Source organism: Peromyscus californicus, unplaced genomic scaffold, assembly GCF_007827085.1.
Source record: "Peromyscus californicus insignis strain IS unplaced genomic scaffold, ASM782708v3 Scaffold_19__1_contigs__length_69161282, whole genome shotgun sequence".
Classification (NCBI taxonomy): domain Eukaryota; kingdom Metazoa; phylum Chordata; class Mammalia; order Rodentia; family Cricetidae; genus Peromyscus; species Peromyscus californicus.
This window is the reverse complement of record NW_026294491.1, coordinates 23,143,571-23,161,146: the sequence shown is the minus strand read 5'-3', so window position 1 is coordinate 23,161,146 and position 17,576 is coordinate 23,143,571. Positions and strand designations below refer to the sequence as shown.

General features: G+C 41.4%; 1 protein-coding gene across 2 annotated transcripts in view; it reads left to right on the top strand.

The window, feature by feature from the left end:
• Ctnna3 (catenin alpha 3) overlaps positions 1–17,576 on the top strand; it is a 1,464,870-nt gene that overhangs the window by 50,087 nt on the left and 1,397,207 nt on the right. For both annotated transcript variants that reach the window (XM_052744818.1, XM_052744817.1), the window contains exon 3: positions 16,049–16,241. In XM_052744818.1, coding sequence (XP_052600778.1) covers positions 16,049–16,241 — 193 coding nt within the window. The remainder of the gene's footprint in view (positions 1–16,048; positions 16,242–17,576) is intronic.

Below are 17,576 nucleotides of genomic sequence, written 5' to 3'. Positions count from 1 at the left end.
ACAGGAATTACTTATCTTGGAACATAATTCAAAATCAAAACTACATTTTAATTTTTGGAGTAATTGGTCATAAATACTAACTATGCTGCCACTCCAAGTTCTTAATTCATTTATGCATAAATCTTTATTCTGCTCTTTTTACAGTAGTCAGAATCTTCCCTACCAAACCTGATTTATCTTTAATCTTTTTTTCCCCCTTTCTCTTGAGCACAGGTAAATCACTAGATCATTTTGCAGGGAGGCCCAGCCTGGGATATATTTCAATCATTCGCTTTCATTTTCTCAGTGTGATAACTTACACAGCGCATCCCTTTGCAATAAATTCCTCCAATGGGTCAGAAATAATTTTTTTCTCAGCAATTACGGTTTTATGATTGCAACTGCAGGCATCTGCATTTTATCACTTTCCAGATCTGAATGTGGCAGCGGAGTGCAGAAAGTCTATTTATGCAGAACTGTGCTTCAAGGAGTTTACACCTCTGTGCTGTCTCTCTGAAGGGGGACATAAAACGCTAGATCGTGCTGTAGTCATTAGGTAATGGGTACATCAATAATCTTATTTACCACAAAATATAATTTTCTGTGTGTCAGATCCATGTTGAATGTGAGTTAAAGGAAGAGTCTCAAAATCTCTTAAAATAAAATAATCAATCCCTTTATAAAGTGTTATAAAAATTTTTTTGGCAAAATTCAGATGTATTTTATGATATGAATATATTCCACGTTTTTAAGAGGTAAATATAGGATTAGAGCAACAGTAATGAACATGATTTTTCTGGCTCTTATTACTAACTCTTGTATACCTCATGGCTCTGTCCTATTTCTGCTTCCATACCATCTCCTAAGTATCTACATATCTATATCTATATGTATGAGTGTTTTGCCTGCATGTATGTATTTATGTCATGTGGGTGCATGCTACCTACAGAGGTCAGAAGAAGGACATGAGACTCCCCCCAATGGAATTTGTGGGTGGTTATGAACCATCATGTAGGTGCTAGGAACTGAACCCAAATCCTCTTTGTAAGAGCAACAAGTGCTTTTAAACCACTGAGCCATCTCTCTAGCCCCCTTTCTGTATTTTTATGGGCGTTCCCCTGGGGATAGCCTTTTTGTGTTCTATGACAATAGTCATTGGTCAAGACTAAGAATACCTTATGATTCCTGCATGAGTCAGCACAAGCAAGGTTATGCTGAGACAACCCTAAGATCTCAGAGGTTTAATAAAAATTCATTTCATGTTGAAGATACAGATTTATTGAGAGTTAGCCGGGGCCTCTGATCAAGACCAGTACCCAGGGACGTAGGCTTAGACAGAGTTAATCTTCACTGTCAACAAAGGGAACAGGACAATACCAGCACTCAGGGATCTAGGCTTAGATAGAGTTCATTTTCACTGTTGACAAGGGGAAGAGGACAATACCAGTTACTCAGGGACCTAGACGAGGACAGAGTTCATCTTCATTGTTGACACGGGAAGAGGACAGGATGGACCATGAAAAGGAGCCTGGACATATCCGAATGTCACATATGTTACTTCTACTTCTGCTGTTTTTATCAAAGCAAGTATGATGGCCAAAGCGAATGTTGGATGTGCAGTCTTGCCCGGTGCTCAGAGGACAACAACACCCCAAGCTACTGCTTTCTCACTGCCTCCTTTTGTTAAGTCTCCATCCGCACCCAAGTTGTTTTGTTGCCCTAGTCACATCTTACTTTATCTGGGGTGGGGAAACTGAGGGACAGCTTACAGGTTTTTGAGAAGCTCCTCGGCCTCTGGCAGATGATCATTAATTGGTCCTATTATTGTTGGTCTCAGGCCAGGAGGCCTGGGGAGGGCAGAATCAACCACCATCCTTAGGGTGAGATCTCCTGCCCATGAGCTGTTATGTGGGCTCTTTGGGTGGATCTAGGAAACCAGTCAATATAAGAAATGATTAATATGAGATGAGCAAAAAATTTTATTAGTGTCACATATGCATGAGGATCTTCACAAGAGTGAAGTCTAAAGACACTGCCAAAGTGTAATGCTTTGCTACTTTTTAGATAAACACCAATAAATTTATGAAAGAATGGAAGATTTAAATGGGTATCTGAGCCATGCTGGTAAATTCTAGGATATTTTTAAGGTATAGATGGTAGCAGGGATCTAAGAATCTAGTTGCTTCCTGCAGAGTTGGAGGGATGTCTCAGTGGTTAAGAACACTTGCTGCTCTTGCAAAGGACCTTAATTCAGTTCCCAGATGGAAGCAGCAAGCTCACAACTGTCTATAACTCCAGTTCCAGAGGATCCAATGGTCTTTGCTGCTCTTCACAGCATACACACACACACACACACACACACACACACACACACACACACACACACACACACAATCTTTTTTTTTTTTTTTTTTGTTTTTTTTCGAGACAGGGTTTCTCTGTGTAGCTTTGCGCCTTTCCTGGAACTCGCTTTGGAGACCAGGCTGGCCTCGAACTCACAGAGATCCGCCTGGCTCTGCCTCCCGAGTGCTGGGATTAAAGGCGTGCGCCACCACCGCCCGGCAACACACACAATCTTAAAAAAAGAGTTTGTCTATTCAGGCTCATTGCTGGCCTAGTTTCCAGTCTTGAGTGTTTAAGGTGGCTTTGCAGCGTTGGTACATGAAGGGGAATTCCTTCCTAAATAATCTTACCACATGCTACACATAGAAAAATCAGGTCATCTGGCCCTTTCTGAAGTCACAGCTCATTAAATGATTTCAGCTTTAAAAATCGATCTACTAGTTTGGTATATCTTGTGATATCATGTTCTTAATTCCTCCACCATCCTTTCTTTGGGAGGTGACTGTATTTGTAGAGCTATGCAGTGGATATATAGATAATGCAGTCATACCAGATGCTGAAAAAGAGTGTTTTAGTTACTGTTATATTTCTGTGATAAAACACCATAACCAAGGTAACTTATAAAAGAAAACATTTAATTTGACTTAGTTTCAGAGAGTTAGAGTTCATGATGGTGGAGCAAAGGAACAGTTGAGAGCTCACATCTTGATCCCCAATTGTGAGGTAGAGAGAAACACACTGAGAATCTCACAAGTCTTTTGAAACCTCAAAAGCCCACCCCAGTGTCACACCTCTTCCAACAAGGCCACCCGCCCTAACCCTTCCCAAACATTTCTACCAGCTAGGGACCAAGTATTCAAATCTATGAGCCCACGGGGGGGGGGGGGGCATTATCGTTCAAACCACCACAAGGAGAGACATGAACAGTCACAGTGACAGCTCCTCTAAACACTAGATTTTTAATTTCTCCCAGCCATCTTAGGGAGAACTTGGCTGTATGTCAATTCAGCAATATTTCTTTTTCTTTTCCCTGAGCCCCAAACCCAAACAAAGGAAGAGAGAAAGAGAAAAAAGAAAGAAACAAAGGAAAGCATTTAGGTATATAAGCAGTCACATACATCAGTTTATATATATATATAAGCAGTCACATATATCAGTTTATACAAATAGCAGTAAGAGGTCCAAAGAGTCCATTTCCCATTCTTCTACAAATTGACCTGATTGGCTTCTGGGTGGCAGAGAAGGACTTCTACCACCTTTGGGTTCTTAGTCTTCAAGAACAGAATTGCCCTTTATCTCTTTCAGGAAAAGAAATGACTATTTATTATTATCATCATTACTGTATTGAATGAACTCTGTCATCTGTCATTTACTTATGATTGGGTCTTAGTTTTGTCAATTTGACATAAACTAGCATCATTTGAGAGGAAAGCCTATTGAGGAATTGCCCAGATCACATTTGGCCTGTGGGCATGTCTGCGGTGGGCTTGTCTTGATTATTAACTGACATTGGAGGGCCCAACCCCTTACGGGCCATACCATCTGTAGGCAGGTGTCCTGGGCTGTCTAAAAAAGCTAGCTAAGCATGGGCCTCTGAGCCAGTCACAGGCAAGCAGGCAAGCAGCATTCCTCCATGGATTCTGCTTCAAGTTCTTGCTTGAGTTCCTGACCCAACTTCTATCAATGATGGACCGTGACCATAAGTCAAATAAAGCCTTTTCTCCCCGAGTTGTTTTTGGTCAGAGTGTTAGCACAGCAACAGAAAGGAAAGTAGAAGGGTTATAAGCTTCCTTTGTGTACCCTTGCTGATTATTCCATCAACAGACCCGATATCACGATTCACCTCACAGGTTCAAAGGAAATTCTGCAGACAATTCTGTGCACATATAATGTTCTTGTAGAGTAATATTTGCCTAAGCAAATATTGGATTTTTGATTGTAATATATAATCTTAAAAGTTAGTAAATTAAATGCTTTTGAAATACTTACAGGCTTAATGCTTAATAAGTATAATGATGTTATTTTTAATGGCAGGATGAAGAAATAAAGTTAGTTTGCCTCCACAATGTTTGAAAGTTTAAGGTGATTCAGAATAGCTGAGTTGATATCTAATAAAGTGACTTTTTCAACTTCTGAATCTTTTACTGCCAGGAAACTGCTCCCATGGGAAAGTTGCTAGGCTGGAGTGTTTCTTGAGAAACAAATAGTTCAGAAAAAAGGAAGCTACCTTTAAAATGAAAATAAGACTAAGAAAAGCCAGTAGTTAGTTGATTAAAATACTGTAGAATCCAGCTGGAGCACAGATGACAAGTTTATCAGAATGTCCACGATGTCCCCCAGACCTGGGAGCTCTCAGATGAGCTGTGGGTAGGCGTCAGGGGGGCTGTACCCCTTCACCTCTCCTCAGTTTAATCCCTAGACCTTTTTTTTTTTTAAATCAGACTCTGGTATCTTCCTACTTGCTCCAACATTGTTGTCATCCTTTGTCAGCCTTTTGGGTGCTGAGAGGATAAGTGTGTCTGTCCCACAACATTTAGTACCACTGCCAATGTTTTTATCTTTCCATCCACAGCTCGTCTTCTCCTCTGTGAGTTCATGGATTGCACACTTAACTTGGCTTTGAAATGTGGCCTCTCCCCACTTACAAACTGATTTTATAGGCAGCCAGGCGTTAGAAATGAATAAACATGATCCACCTGCTCTTTAGTAGAGGCAAGGGAATAATCATGGTTATCTTGGGGAAATGATAAAAAAAAAGTCCTCATCTCTGAAGCTGTGGTCATTTACACTGCCTGAGATGTGACTCAGTCCTTCATAGACTCCCCTGGCAGTCTCTGGAGATAGCCTGAAATTTGAAACCTCTGTGTTTTTAGACCAATGATGGCAATCTTTGGCAATTATTATTATTATTTTTGTATAGGTCCCAGATAGTGAATAGCTTCAGATTTGATAGCTGATCTGTCGCAATTATGATGCCTCTATAGTATGAGGGCAGCCATAGACAATATATAAACATGTGGGCCTGGCATGAGACTACAAATTTCTTATTGTCAGAAATAAGCGAGTGTTCAGGCTTTTCCCCAGGGATAGTCTTCAGGACCCTATTCTAGACTGATCGATTTCTTGCTGAGATACTCTACACTCACCGCATGAGGAAATGTAAGGAATGGGTACGATCTCACACTCAGTTGAAAGCCTCATGGGATACAAATCATGGTGGAGTGGTTTGTGGCCAAACCCTATGAGAGACACAAAAGCCTCAGTTGGGAGAAGAGTGCCAAGTAGGCAATTCCGAAAATTCCTGTTACTGTTGAGGATTCTGTTAGCCCAGTGGTTTTCAACCTTCACTACACATTAAAATCATTTGGGGAGCTTTAAAAAATCCCAATGCTCAGGCTTCACACAAAGCTAGTTAAATCAAGAATCTCAGGGAGTAGGGCCAAGCACCGATTTTGAAAGCTCCCAGGAGATTGCAACGTAGGAATTGCTGAGCTGGCTGTTATATCAGCCAGTGGCGAGCGTGACTCTTCCTCTAGACCCAAGGCTTTCCCTAAAACCATGCTTCGTTTATGTTTTTCTAACCTTATAGTTGAAAAAAATATAATATATATAGTCATGAAAGTGAACATTATGAATAAAGGCTTACTAAATGTGATTTGTGATTTTGTAGATTTTAAGAGTTATTTCATTAAAGAATGTTGTGTATGTGTATTTGTACACACGAGTGCAGGTGCCTGTGGAATCCAGAAGAGGTTGTCAGGTCCCCTGTGGCTGGAATGACAAAGTGGTTGCGAGCTGGCTGGTGTGGGTTCTGGGATCCGAACTCAGGTCCTTGGGAAGAGCAGCAAATGTTCTTAACCCCTGAGCCAACTCTCCAGCCTACAGATGGGTTTTTGTTTTTAAAGGGAACAATTTGTATTCCCAGCTTGGATTCATAAGTTACTATTTTTTGTTCTGGTTAGACACATTTCCTACATTCACCACCTTGCATTTTTAGTATTTCGGAAGTGAGAATGCATCTTACAACAGCTATAAACATTTGATGTAGCCTTTCTTTTTGATGCTTGTAGGGGATTACAAATTTGCCTGCAGGATGCTTCTGTTTATCATTTATAAGTTCTGACCTTCCTCATCAGCACCTGCCCATTGGGATGGGATAAATTATTCAGCTAGTAAGACGGTAAAATGGTGTGAGTCAATGACTTCAACAGTGTCTTTTGGTAACTACTCTGTCCCTTCCATAAAATGATCAGGAATAGACGGTTGGGGTGTGTCTTGTTTATGTGTTCTTGTGGTAAGAGACTGGGCCTTTGGATTAGTGTGATGACCTTTGCACTTCTATGGAATGGCTGGTCTAGAACTCTCTGTAGACTGATGATGTTTCCTCAAAGGTCACCATTACCAGGCACATAAGGGCTTTTTGCACAAGCCTGGCACCTGAGCTCAATCCTCAGAACCCGGAAGGAGAGGACCAACTCTACAAAGCTGTCTTCTGGCTCCTCTTGTGAGCCATGGTATGTGGGTATGTGTGTGCCCTCACACATAGACACAGTCATCACACACACACACACACACACACACACACACACACACACACACACACACTCATAATAGAGATTGTAATGTATGTGGACATCCAGGAATGTGTCCATGTGACCTGTGAGGACATGGTTAGAAGCTAGTCATCTGGAAACCAAGGAATAGTTTCAGAAAGAGCCAAACTTTCTTGTCTTCTGGCATCTAGAATTATGAGAAAATAAGTTTCTATTGTTTAGGCTTCCCAATCTGTGGCATTTGGTTATAGTATCCCTAGCAAATGAACTAAAAATGAAGATTTAAGAGACTAAAAACCAGTAAAATAAGTAATAATAAAAACATGCCAGCTCCTGAAAATAAGCCATGTATAATCTTGTGACCCCCCTCTCTCTTCGACGTAAAAGACTGGCTCTAAGACATTTGCTTCTGGATAATTTTGAACTGATCAAACCCCAGATAAATTGTGCATAGAGGAGTTATTTATTCAGAATTTCTAAAAATTTGGTTTTCTGTCATACTGGTTAGGGGGATTGGTTTAGAAACACACACAAGTGATGATTTATATAAAACCTACAATGTGGGGCTGGAGAGATGGCTCAGAGGTTAAGAGCACTGACTGCTCTTCCAGAGGTCCTGAGTTCAATTCCCAGCAACCACATGGTGGCTCACAACCATCTGTAATGAGATCTGGTACCCTCTTCTGGTGTGCAGACATACATACAAACAGAACACTGTATACATAAATAAATAAATAAATCTTTAAAAAAACCCTACAATGTGTTATTAAAATTTATATATATATTTGTTTTATTATGATGATGACTGTATTAAATTATAGTATACCCCTAAATAGTACAAATCATGTCATGAGAACTAGATTATTTCCTTAAATGATGAAGGCATCTGAGAAATCACCTTGCAGTACCGGATCAGAGGTAGGGTTAATCAGGCTACAGACTGACTTACACATACCCTTCGGTCATGCACACATTCTTCCCCTGTCTAAACCAGAAGCTCTTGTTCCACCATCACAGACGAGCTAAAGCATCTCCCTCCTTCATCCTCCCAAGACAGCCGTGTTCATTAAATTCTTTTCCTGCTTTTTAGTATTTCTTTTCGAGTTGATATCTGAGGTGAGTATGCAGACCTAATTTTTTGTCTTGTCTATCTCCCACCCAGAGTCCAGCCCCTGGTTGAGGACCATCTGGTTTACCCCTATATTTCCTGGTGGGAAGCCACGTGTCCTTCGGGGCTCTTCTTGGAAGGCCCATTTCATCTTTGTAGCTGTTTGCAGCTCTGCAGAACCTTCTCTGTACTTATGGAAGTGTCAGCGATTTGCTCTTCCTGCTATGGGATAGCCACTTCTGTGCTTCCCACATCACCATCTCAGAGCTTATTCATTTTTTTTTTTTATCTCTTAAATCCCCACAGTACTGTTTCCAACACAGTATGTGCTCAATAAATGTTTATTGCCTTGAAATGAGCTGAAAGAAGCTGGTGGTTGATTTTGGGAGGCCGTTGCATGTTAATTTAAAGGCACGTTGCATGTTAATTTAGAAGCATGCAAAGGCTCACAATCCTTCAGCCTTGCTGGGTCAGCCTGGGTTGGTTTCGGAAGGAAGGGAAGAGTAGATACAGTTGTCAGGGGCTTGAGGAAGAGCTGCCCACCCCTCCCCCCAGGGAGACTTTTTGACAGGCAAATTTATAGAAAAGTTAAACAGTCATCTCTTTTCTACTTTTCTGATCTGTTCCAAAACCCCGACAAAGTTAAAGCGAGTTAACACGACTTAAATGCCTTGTATCCTATTTCATAAATTAAAATTAACTGAAAGGAACAAAAGCAGCCCTGAAGGCTCCTGTGAGCTACTGGAGGAAGGTTAAAAATTCAAAGCATTTTAGCTCGTCAACAAGAAAAGAGATCGCTGTTAACACAGCCTTTTAATATCACGGTGATAGCAGAGTGTGAAGAGAAAAACCAGAGTTCGATTGGGAAAGAACATGACTATAGAATAGAAATGTGTTGTTACCCAAGTTGACATTTAAAAACTTTCCATGGAGCAAGTGTCGAGGAGCCAGGAGCCAAGGCAATTGTTACATTCATATCCCAAACAAGATGAAACCATAAGCGGCCGTCATATTCCGCAGTACTCCTATTGTGCGCTAGCGTGGCTCTCTACAAGGGCGGGCGAACAGCTGGTTCACCGAGCATACCAATGTCATCTTCAGTGTCTTTGAAGCGTCTAGAGAAGTCCGTCTGAATTAGAGTCCAGTGCGCTGTGGGTTGTGCAGGGAGACAGCCCCGTATACCTGATGTAGGAAAGATTATACAAACTATTTCTTTGAACTCTAACATTCAACGTATAGTGATTGCACACCACTTAGGATTTATTTAGTTACATGACATGTTAGACTTCCAGAATTAATGAAGTAGGAATTTCTTCTTTATGTATTACTTGAGTCTGCTAACTTAAGACCATTTTAATGAGAGGAGGCCTTCTTCCTGTATCTTTTATTATTATTTAATTATTTGCATTATTCGTGATCAGACCCAGGGCCTTGCACATTCTAGGCAAGCATCCTACTATTTAGCTACACCCCTAAGCCCAATTCCCTGATTTTTAAATATATACATATACGTGTGTATATGTAATTTATTTATTTATTTGAGTCTGGGTCTTGCTAAGTTGCTCAGGCTATTTTTGAACTTATAATCTTCCTGTCTCAGCCTCCCAAGTAGGTTGGAATACAGGGTTGTGCCACCAGACCTGGTTTATTATTATTATTTATAAGTGTATACTAATTGTATAAGATAATGGGCTTAATTATGGCATTCTAGTACATCTGTGTAATTCATTTTTCTTTTATCTTTGATGAAGGTGTTGTTATAGCAAAGCACAGGGATACAGACTAAAAGAAGCGCCCAAACCCACGTTTATTCAATAAAGCTACAAGCCTGGAGATTTCCATATTTAAAAATTTCTAAAATTCCAAAAAAAAAAAAAAAAGACGGGAGAGGCAAGGTTGTGCATTTGTGACAAAGTATGAAGGTGATAAAATATCCTGGATTCTGTAGGAATCATCTCTGCTATAGGTTCAACCCCAAGTTTTCCATTCTTTATAGAAATAGCTCTTTGTACTGTAAAGGAAAGTGAAGGAACAGGAATCATCTTACAGAATGTCGAAGTTAATTTTACTGGTTGCTGGTATTCCTTCGGAGATGGGAGACCTTTTCAAATCACACACGCACCCCCCCACCTCCTTGGTGAGACACATCTGCTGTGGTGAGTCACAGTCCTTGATGGGAGTAGGTGTCAGCCCTTAGGTGAACTGAGGTGAAAAGAAAAGTTCAGCTGTCTTCTCTTTCCGAACATGATTGCCCAGCCTATTTACTTTCTAAGGTAAAAATGAATCATTGGAAATGTCACTTAACTATAGCCGATATTAGATAACTGTATTGGGGCGCTTAAAAGAAGATTTAGGTTCAAACTACTTATACAAGTGAACAGCTTACAAGTTGCAATTGCATTTTTTTTTTAAATAAGCATCATGTTCTTATACAATGTTCCTGTTCACATTTTTTCACTTCTGTGGCATTTACTATAAAGAACAAAGCACTTCCAGAATGCTCATTTTAATTTCAAAGGTTAGGGTATTTTGTGGGAAGCATTTGGTGCTCGGAGGATTCAGACCGTAGTGGAAGATTGTGCCTTGGGAAACAGCGTGAACTGTGCACTTAAAAGATGGAGGGAAGGAGCCTTCCAGACACGATACTCATTCTTCACTTCAAACAAGTTTTAAACCGGGTGTTAATCTAGATAAACACCTTCTAACTCTGTAAATAGGAGCAGAGATGTTTGCTCTTTGGTGCTTGTGGAAGCCCTGTGATACATCAGGCTTATTGTCATTTTCCTATGCTACCCCTTGGCTGCTGGTAAAGCATTGCAATGTGCTGGGAACAGCCTACATCACACTCAGTTGGGAGGTGCTGGCTCCGGGAGGAAGGTCAGATTAGGCCCAAAGAAAGCATCTGTGATAGGGATTGCTGTGTCCAATTTTTCTCATCTCCATTGTGCACAGACTGGAAAATCTGAAATGTGTCTTGTTATGAATTTTAAAAACACTGGACCTTACTTAACCAGTTCATAGTCTTACTGGATAAATGGGATTTCCTCCCTCCTCGCCCTCCTCCTTCTTCCCTCTTTTCTTTCTTCCTGAGATAAGATCTCAAGCTTCCAACTGGCTATATAGTTGAGGATGGACTTGAACTTTGAACTGTTATGGGATTACAGGTATAGACTACCTGTAATCCAGGTGTAGGCAGGATTATAGGTAGTCAGTTATGTGAGGGGGGGTCCAACCAGGCCATGGTACATGCTAGGCAAGTGACTGAACTATATCCCCAGTCCCTGTTCTTATTTTCATAGTAAGGAAACACAGACTTGTTCCAAGACATTTCACTGTTGGTTACGTATACAGGAATAAAATAAATCGGATAAAACAGAAAATCATTAGAAAAGGGAGGAGAATAGGTTAGATGAAAATTATTTTCATCCCCATTGCTTGCAAATTCTTAGATAAACAATGGCTCCAAGCTAAAAAAAAAAAATCAATCAGTTGTTCTACTAACAATCAGTAGGCAAAGTCTCGATGGGCTGCAGAGCCTGGAGGGAGTGGCCTATCCTATTGTGAAAGATGTGGAACACAGGAGTAATAAGATGGATCAGCAGGTAAAGGTGTTTGCTGTCAAGCTTGATAACTTTAGTCCTATCCCCGAGACTCACATGGTGAAAGGAAAGGACCAACTTTTATAAATTATTGTTGGACCTTCACATGCATGACCCCCACCACCCCCAAAATGTAAGTTTAGAAAGATATGGTGCACAGTTTTCAGGGCCTAGATTACTTGATTTTTTTTAAATGTTTATTTTTAAGAATTTTTTTTTTTTAATTTAAAATTCAGTGTGTATGTGTTTATCTCTGTGTGGGTATGTACATATGAGTGCAGTACCCTTGGAGGCCAGAAGAGGGTGTTGGATCCTCTGGAGCTGGAGTTACAGGCTGTTGTGAGCCACCCAAAGCAGGTGTTAAAAACTGAGTTTGGGTCCTTGGAAGAGGAGCACATACTCTTAAGCCTTGAGTCATCTCTCCAGTCCCTTAATATTTTCTATTAATTTTTTTCATATAATATATTCTGATCATGATTTCTCCTCCCCCAACTCCTCCCAGATCCTCCCTACCTCCCCGCCCACACAATTCCACACCCACTCTTTCTTCTTTCCTCCCTTCCTCCCTTTTCCCTTCCCCTCCTTTCTTTTCTCTCTAGAAAACAAAAATTCACACAAACGAGAATTTAAGAAAAGAAAAAAAAAACACAAGAAACACACACACACACACACACACACACACACACACACACACACACACACAGCCCATGAAAGTACAAAATTGGAATTCATAATATACAAGCAAAAGACTAGTAAGACACACAAAAAAAATGCCCCAACAAAGCAATATGGGACAAAAAGTCTAAAATTGAATTCATTTTTGTATTGGTCATCTACTGTTTGGCATGAGGCCTACCCTTAAATGTGGTTTATATACCTAGTGAGACTCTACTGGAGAGAATTTTTTCCTTTCCAAGCACAGACAGTTTCTTGGTTAGGGGTGGGAGCCCATACGGCTTGAATCTGTGCAGGCTGTATGTGTCCTGCCACAGTCTCTGTGACTTCATAGTGCGTCAGTCCTGTTGTGTTTGGAAGATGATACTGCTTCCTTGGAACCCTTCATCACCTCTGATTATTAACCAGTCTTTCTGCCTCCTGTTCCACATAGCTCCCTGAGCCCTGAGGGGAATGGATTGATGAAGACATCCCATTCACGACTAAGTGTTCCAAAGTCTCTCACTCTCTGCACATTGTCCAGTAGTGTGTTTCTGTATTAGCTCCCGTCTACTGCAGAGGAAGCTTCTCTGATGATGGTTGAGCTAGGCATTGATATGTGGCAATAGCAGAATGCCATTGAGAGTCATTTTACTGATATATTCCTTTAACAGAGTAGTATTTGGTTTTCCTGTAAGCCCATAGCCTAACCAGAGCAGTGTCAGGCGTGGGTTCCATCTCATGGAGTGGGCCTTAAATCCAATCAGATAGTGGTTGGTTTCTCCTACGTTTATGCCATTATTGTCCCAGCGTATCATGCAGGCAGGCGACCACCGTGGATTGAAGGGTTTGTAACTGGGTTGACAGTTACTTCTCTCATTCTGTAGCTTGCAGAGTACCTTCTGTGACTGTGAACATTAATCACTCGGGGTGAAGACTCCAGTTAGGCACCAGCAAGACTTCTCCATGTTCAGTGAAATATTTAGGTGTCGTCTTCAGCAACAAGGCCTTTCCATCAGTTTGTGAAGAGCAACCAATATCCTTGGCAATAGCCTGAGATTTGGGGGATTTTCACGGGGCCCTTTTGGCCAATGACTCAACTCGATGTTACTCATTCCTGGCACTGGGGGTTTCATGTGGTGGAGAAAGATGATTACTTAGGGTTTGTCTCCCTCCTTAGTTGGTGATTCCCTTTAGGTTTCTTTCATTTACGTATATATTTTAAGAAGCTTCTACAGTAGTAGGTTTCCATATGCTCCTCCAATGGCCCGTAGTGGTGTTTGTCCTCCCTGTCCTCCCCCTTTACTTCTGTCTCCTCTCTCTCTCTCTCTCTCTCTCTCTCTCTCTCTCTCTCTCTCTCTCTCTCTCTCCCTGTTTAATACTCCAGCTCCAGTCCCTCCCTATCTCTCCATAACTGTCTCTTCTATTTCCTCTTCGTTTGGAGATCTTCCCTTCCCCATAGTCCTTTACTCTCTATACCTAACCTCTGTGGTTATACAGCTTGTACATGCTTATCAAATGCTTAAAAACTAACATCCATGTGTAAGTGAAACATACAATATTTGTCTTTTTGGGTCTGAGTTACTCAGGATGATTTTTTTTTCTAGGTCCATCCATTTACCTTCAAATTTCCTCTTTTTTTTTCTTTTGTTTTTTTTGAGATAGGGTTTCTCTGTGTAGCCCCAGCTGTCCTGGAACTCACTCTGTAGCCCACGCTGGCCTCCAACTCAGAGATTCACCTGCCTCCACCTCCTGAGTGCTGGGATTAAAGGTGTGCACCACCACAGCCTGGATACAAATTTCATTTTTTAAACAGCTGAATAATATTCCATTGTGTAGACGTACCATATTTTCACTGTCTATTCATCTGTTAATGGACATCTAAGTTAATGGACATCTGCTGAATAGAGCAGCAGTGAATGTGGATGAGCAAATGTCTCTTCAGTGGGATGTTGAGTTCTTTGGGTAGATGCCCAAGAGTGGTAGAGCTGGATCTTGAGGTAGATCCTATTCCTAGCTTCCTGAGGAACTACCACACTGATTTTCAGAGTCAGCCCCTTACTTTTAAATTTTATTGTTGGTGTATGTGTATGTGTGTACATATGCATAATATGTGTGGGCACATGTGCTGCAGCATGTTTGTGGAGGCCAGAGGACAACTATCAGGCATTAGTACCCTCCTTCTATTTTGACTCCAAGGATTGAACACAGGTCATTGGGCATACTAAGTGGTTTTACCCAGCTCACTGACTCTGTTTACCTGTTTCTAGTTGGCAAAGTAATGTGTATATTTACGAGGTACAATGGTGGTTTAATATGTGTGTACATTGTAGAAAGATCCAGTCTAGCTAATTAACATAGCTAGCATCTCACTGCCCTGCCATTGGAGCCCCTGTTTCAATAGGAGTCCCAGGTCTCCTAATCCATACGCTGAATACAAATGATTTTTCTGCTTTATAAAAGTTTTATCCCAGAATTTCTTCTGGGACCCAAGGTTTAATTAAGAAATGGAAACAATGGATACTTTTCATAAAGTAATAATATGAACTTTTTTTCTAAATGTATTTTCACCTTTTAAATTAAGAATTTTATGCACACATACAAGGTTTTGATCAAATTCCCCCCATCCCCTCCTCTCCCACTCCTCCCTTATACTCACACGACTTTTCCCTTCCAACTTTATGTTCTCTCTCTCTCTCTCTCTCTCTCTCTCTCTCTCTCTCTCTCTCTCTCTCTCTCTCTCTCTCTCTCTCTCTCTCTCTCTCAAACCCACTGAGTTCACTCAGTGATACCTACACATGAATTCGGGTAGGACCATCCATTGGGAGTATGGCTAGCCTCTTTTTTTTTTTTTTTTAAAGATTTATTTACTTATTATGTATATAGCATGTATCCCTGCATGCCAGAAGAGGGCGCCAGATCTCATTAGGTGGTTGTGAGCCACCATGTGGTTGCTGGGAATTGAACTCAGGTCCTCTGAGCCATCTCTCCAGCTCCATGGCTGGCCTCTTAGGGCCCGAATTTCTAAAGAAAACTGACTGTCTTTCTCCCACCACCCATCAGTTGCTAATAGTTCATCAACTAGGGTCGCAACTTCCTGAGCCCCTCCCCCATCCATGCTGGGCTTTTCGTCTAACGTGATCTTGTACAGGCTTGTATTTGTAGTCACAATTGCTGTAAGTTCCTGGGTGCAACGGCCTGTCCTATCCAGCAAATAGTGTTTCACTGCAGACACCAACTCCTTCTGTCTTTTCCAGTCTTTGTGCCCCTTCATCCTTGATGATCCCTGAGCCTATATAGTGGACGATGACCTTGAACGTCTTATCTTCCCACTGCCCTCTCGATATCTTTCTACCTCCCCCATCCAAGTGCTGGGATAACAGGTGTGTGCCACCACCACACCTGTATGAGTTGCAGTAGGACTCAAACTTAGGGTCTCATGCTGGCCAGTCAAGTACCCTCTCCACTGAGCCATGTGACCAGCGTGCTTTTCCCCATTTCCACTTCTTTATTAAACATACGTATTTTTTTTTCCACATGAAGTTTCTGATACACCCATAGCCCTCTCAGGCCTTTACCCAGTAGTAAAACTTGATGAGATTTAATAACTGTGACTCTCCTTTCTAATCTGCAGTGGGGATTCCCGTGGCTGTCCTTGAAGGGACGACTTGATTTCTGGGCATATAACAACGGCCCCTGGGATGAGTCTTGTCACTGGGACACGATTCTGTTTCTTCTGGGCTGTTTTATCTCAAGACTAGGGTTCTCCCTGCAAGATGTTTAATAAGTTCCTTGTGTTTTTCCGATTTTAGGTTACCACACTTGTAAATTGTCCGCAGAATCCTTCCAACAGGAAAAAGGGACGTTCAAAGAGAGCCAAAGTTCTCCTGGCTTCTGTGGAGGAAGCAACTTGGAATCTGTTAGACAAGGGGGAGAAGATCGCCAAGGAAGCGGCAGTTTTAAAGGAGGAGCTCACAGCTGCGCTCCAGGAAGTTCGCAAAGAGAGTGAGTATCCAGGTCCCAGTCAGGAGCATACCGCATATCCCGAGGGCGTCGGTTATGCAGTAGATGTTGGGAGTGATTTGTTTTGCAGACTTCAGTTTATTAGTCTTGCACACAGCTGCGAAGAGCAAGCTGTGGGAGGCAGAGTGGCTCATTAGGCAGCTCCAAGGTGGAGTCCCAGGCCTGGCTCTTCTCTGCTTATGGAGTCTCTGTGTACAGCTCCCCACCTCCAACCATACGGCATGCAGCTCCTCCATAATAAACAGAGAGGTTTAATGAAGTGGAAGATGACCCCGCCCATACACAGTGAATTATCAAGTTCTTTATGAACAGTCGGGAGGCATTTCCTCTCTGATGGGCTCAGAAATACGTTTTTCTACTTTGCAGTGTTTGGAAGCTTAGGTTTATCAAGCCTTTTTTTTTTTTTTTTTTTTTTGCTAAAGCTTTGTATAAACCACACATAATCCGTGCTGTGCTTTGCTCATATTATATAATAAAAGCATATATTCTGACTTTTGATATTTTTTACTATGATAACACAACAATCAACTTTCCCCCTTGAAGATTACAAGTCTCATCTGCAGGATATTTAAAACAAGATTTAAAAGATTTAATTTGTGCCCATGGGGGGTGCATTTGTTCAATTGTTCTTGTCTGTGCAGGCATATGTGAAGTTCAGAGGTGGATGGATGCTGGAGTGTCTTTCTCTTGCTTTTCTGTTCAGTCTGTCTATCTATCTATCATCTATCAATCATCTATCTATCTATTTATCATCTATCTGTCTGTCTGTCTATCTACCTACCTCTCTATGTATCAATCATCTATTTATTTATTTAGAGACAGGGTCTCTCACTGAACTGGACCTTGCCGTTTTGACTGACTGCCTATCAAGCCCATGGGAACTGCGTGTCTCAGTGCCTTCCAGTGCTCGGGTTAAAGATATGCACTGCCACACCCAGGGTGTTTTTTCCCCTTTTCACATGGGTGCTAGGGATCTGAACAGGTCCTCATGCTTGCTCAGGAACCACTATATCCATGGATCTATCTCCTAGTCCTACAAGATATCTTTAAAAGGACTATTCGATGATTTTATGCTTATCACCTCGCTGCAACTCTTTTGGGAGGGAAAACAAAGTTGAACGTTCTTGTTCAGCTTCATTAAAAAATGTCTAAGTTGTTTAAATAATTTTTCTCCCCTATACCCTAGTACCACTTTAAGAAAATCAGAAAGAACCAGGTAAGGTGGTACTGTGATTTCAGTACTCAGGAGGCTGTGGTCGAAGGATGAGAAGTTCTCGGCCAGCTTGAGCTACCTCATGGACACCCTGTGTGTGTGTG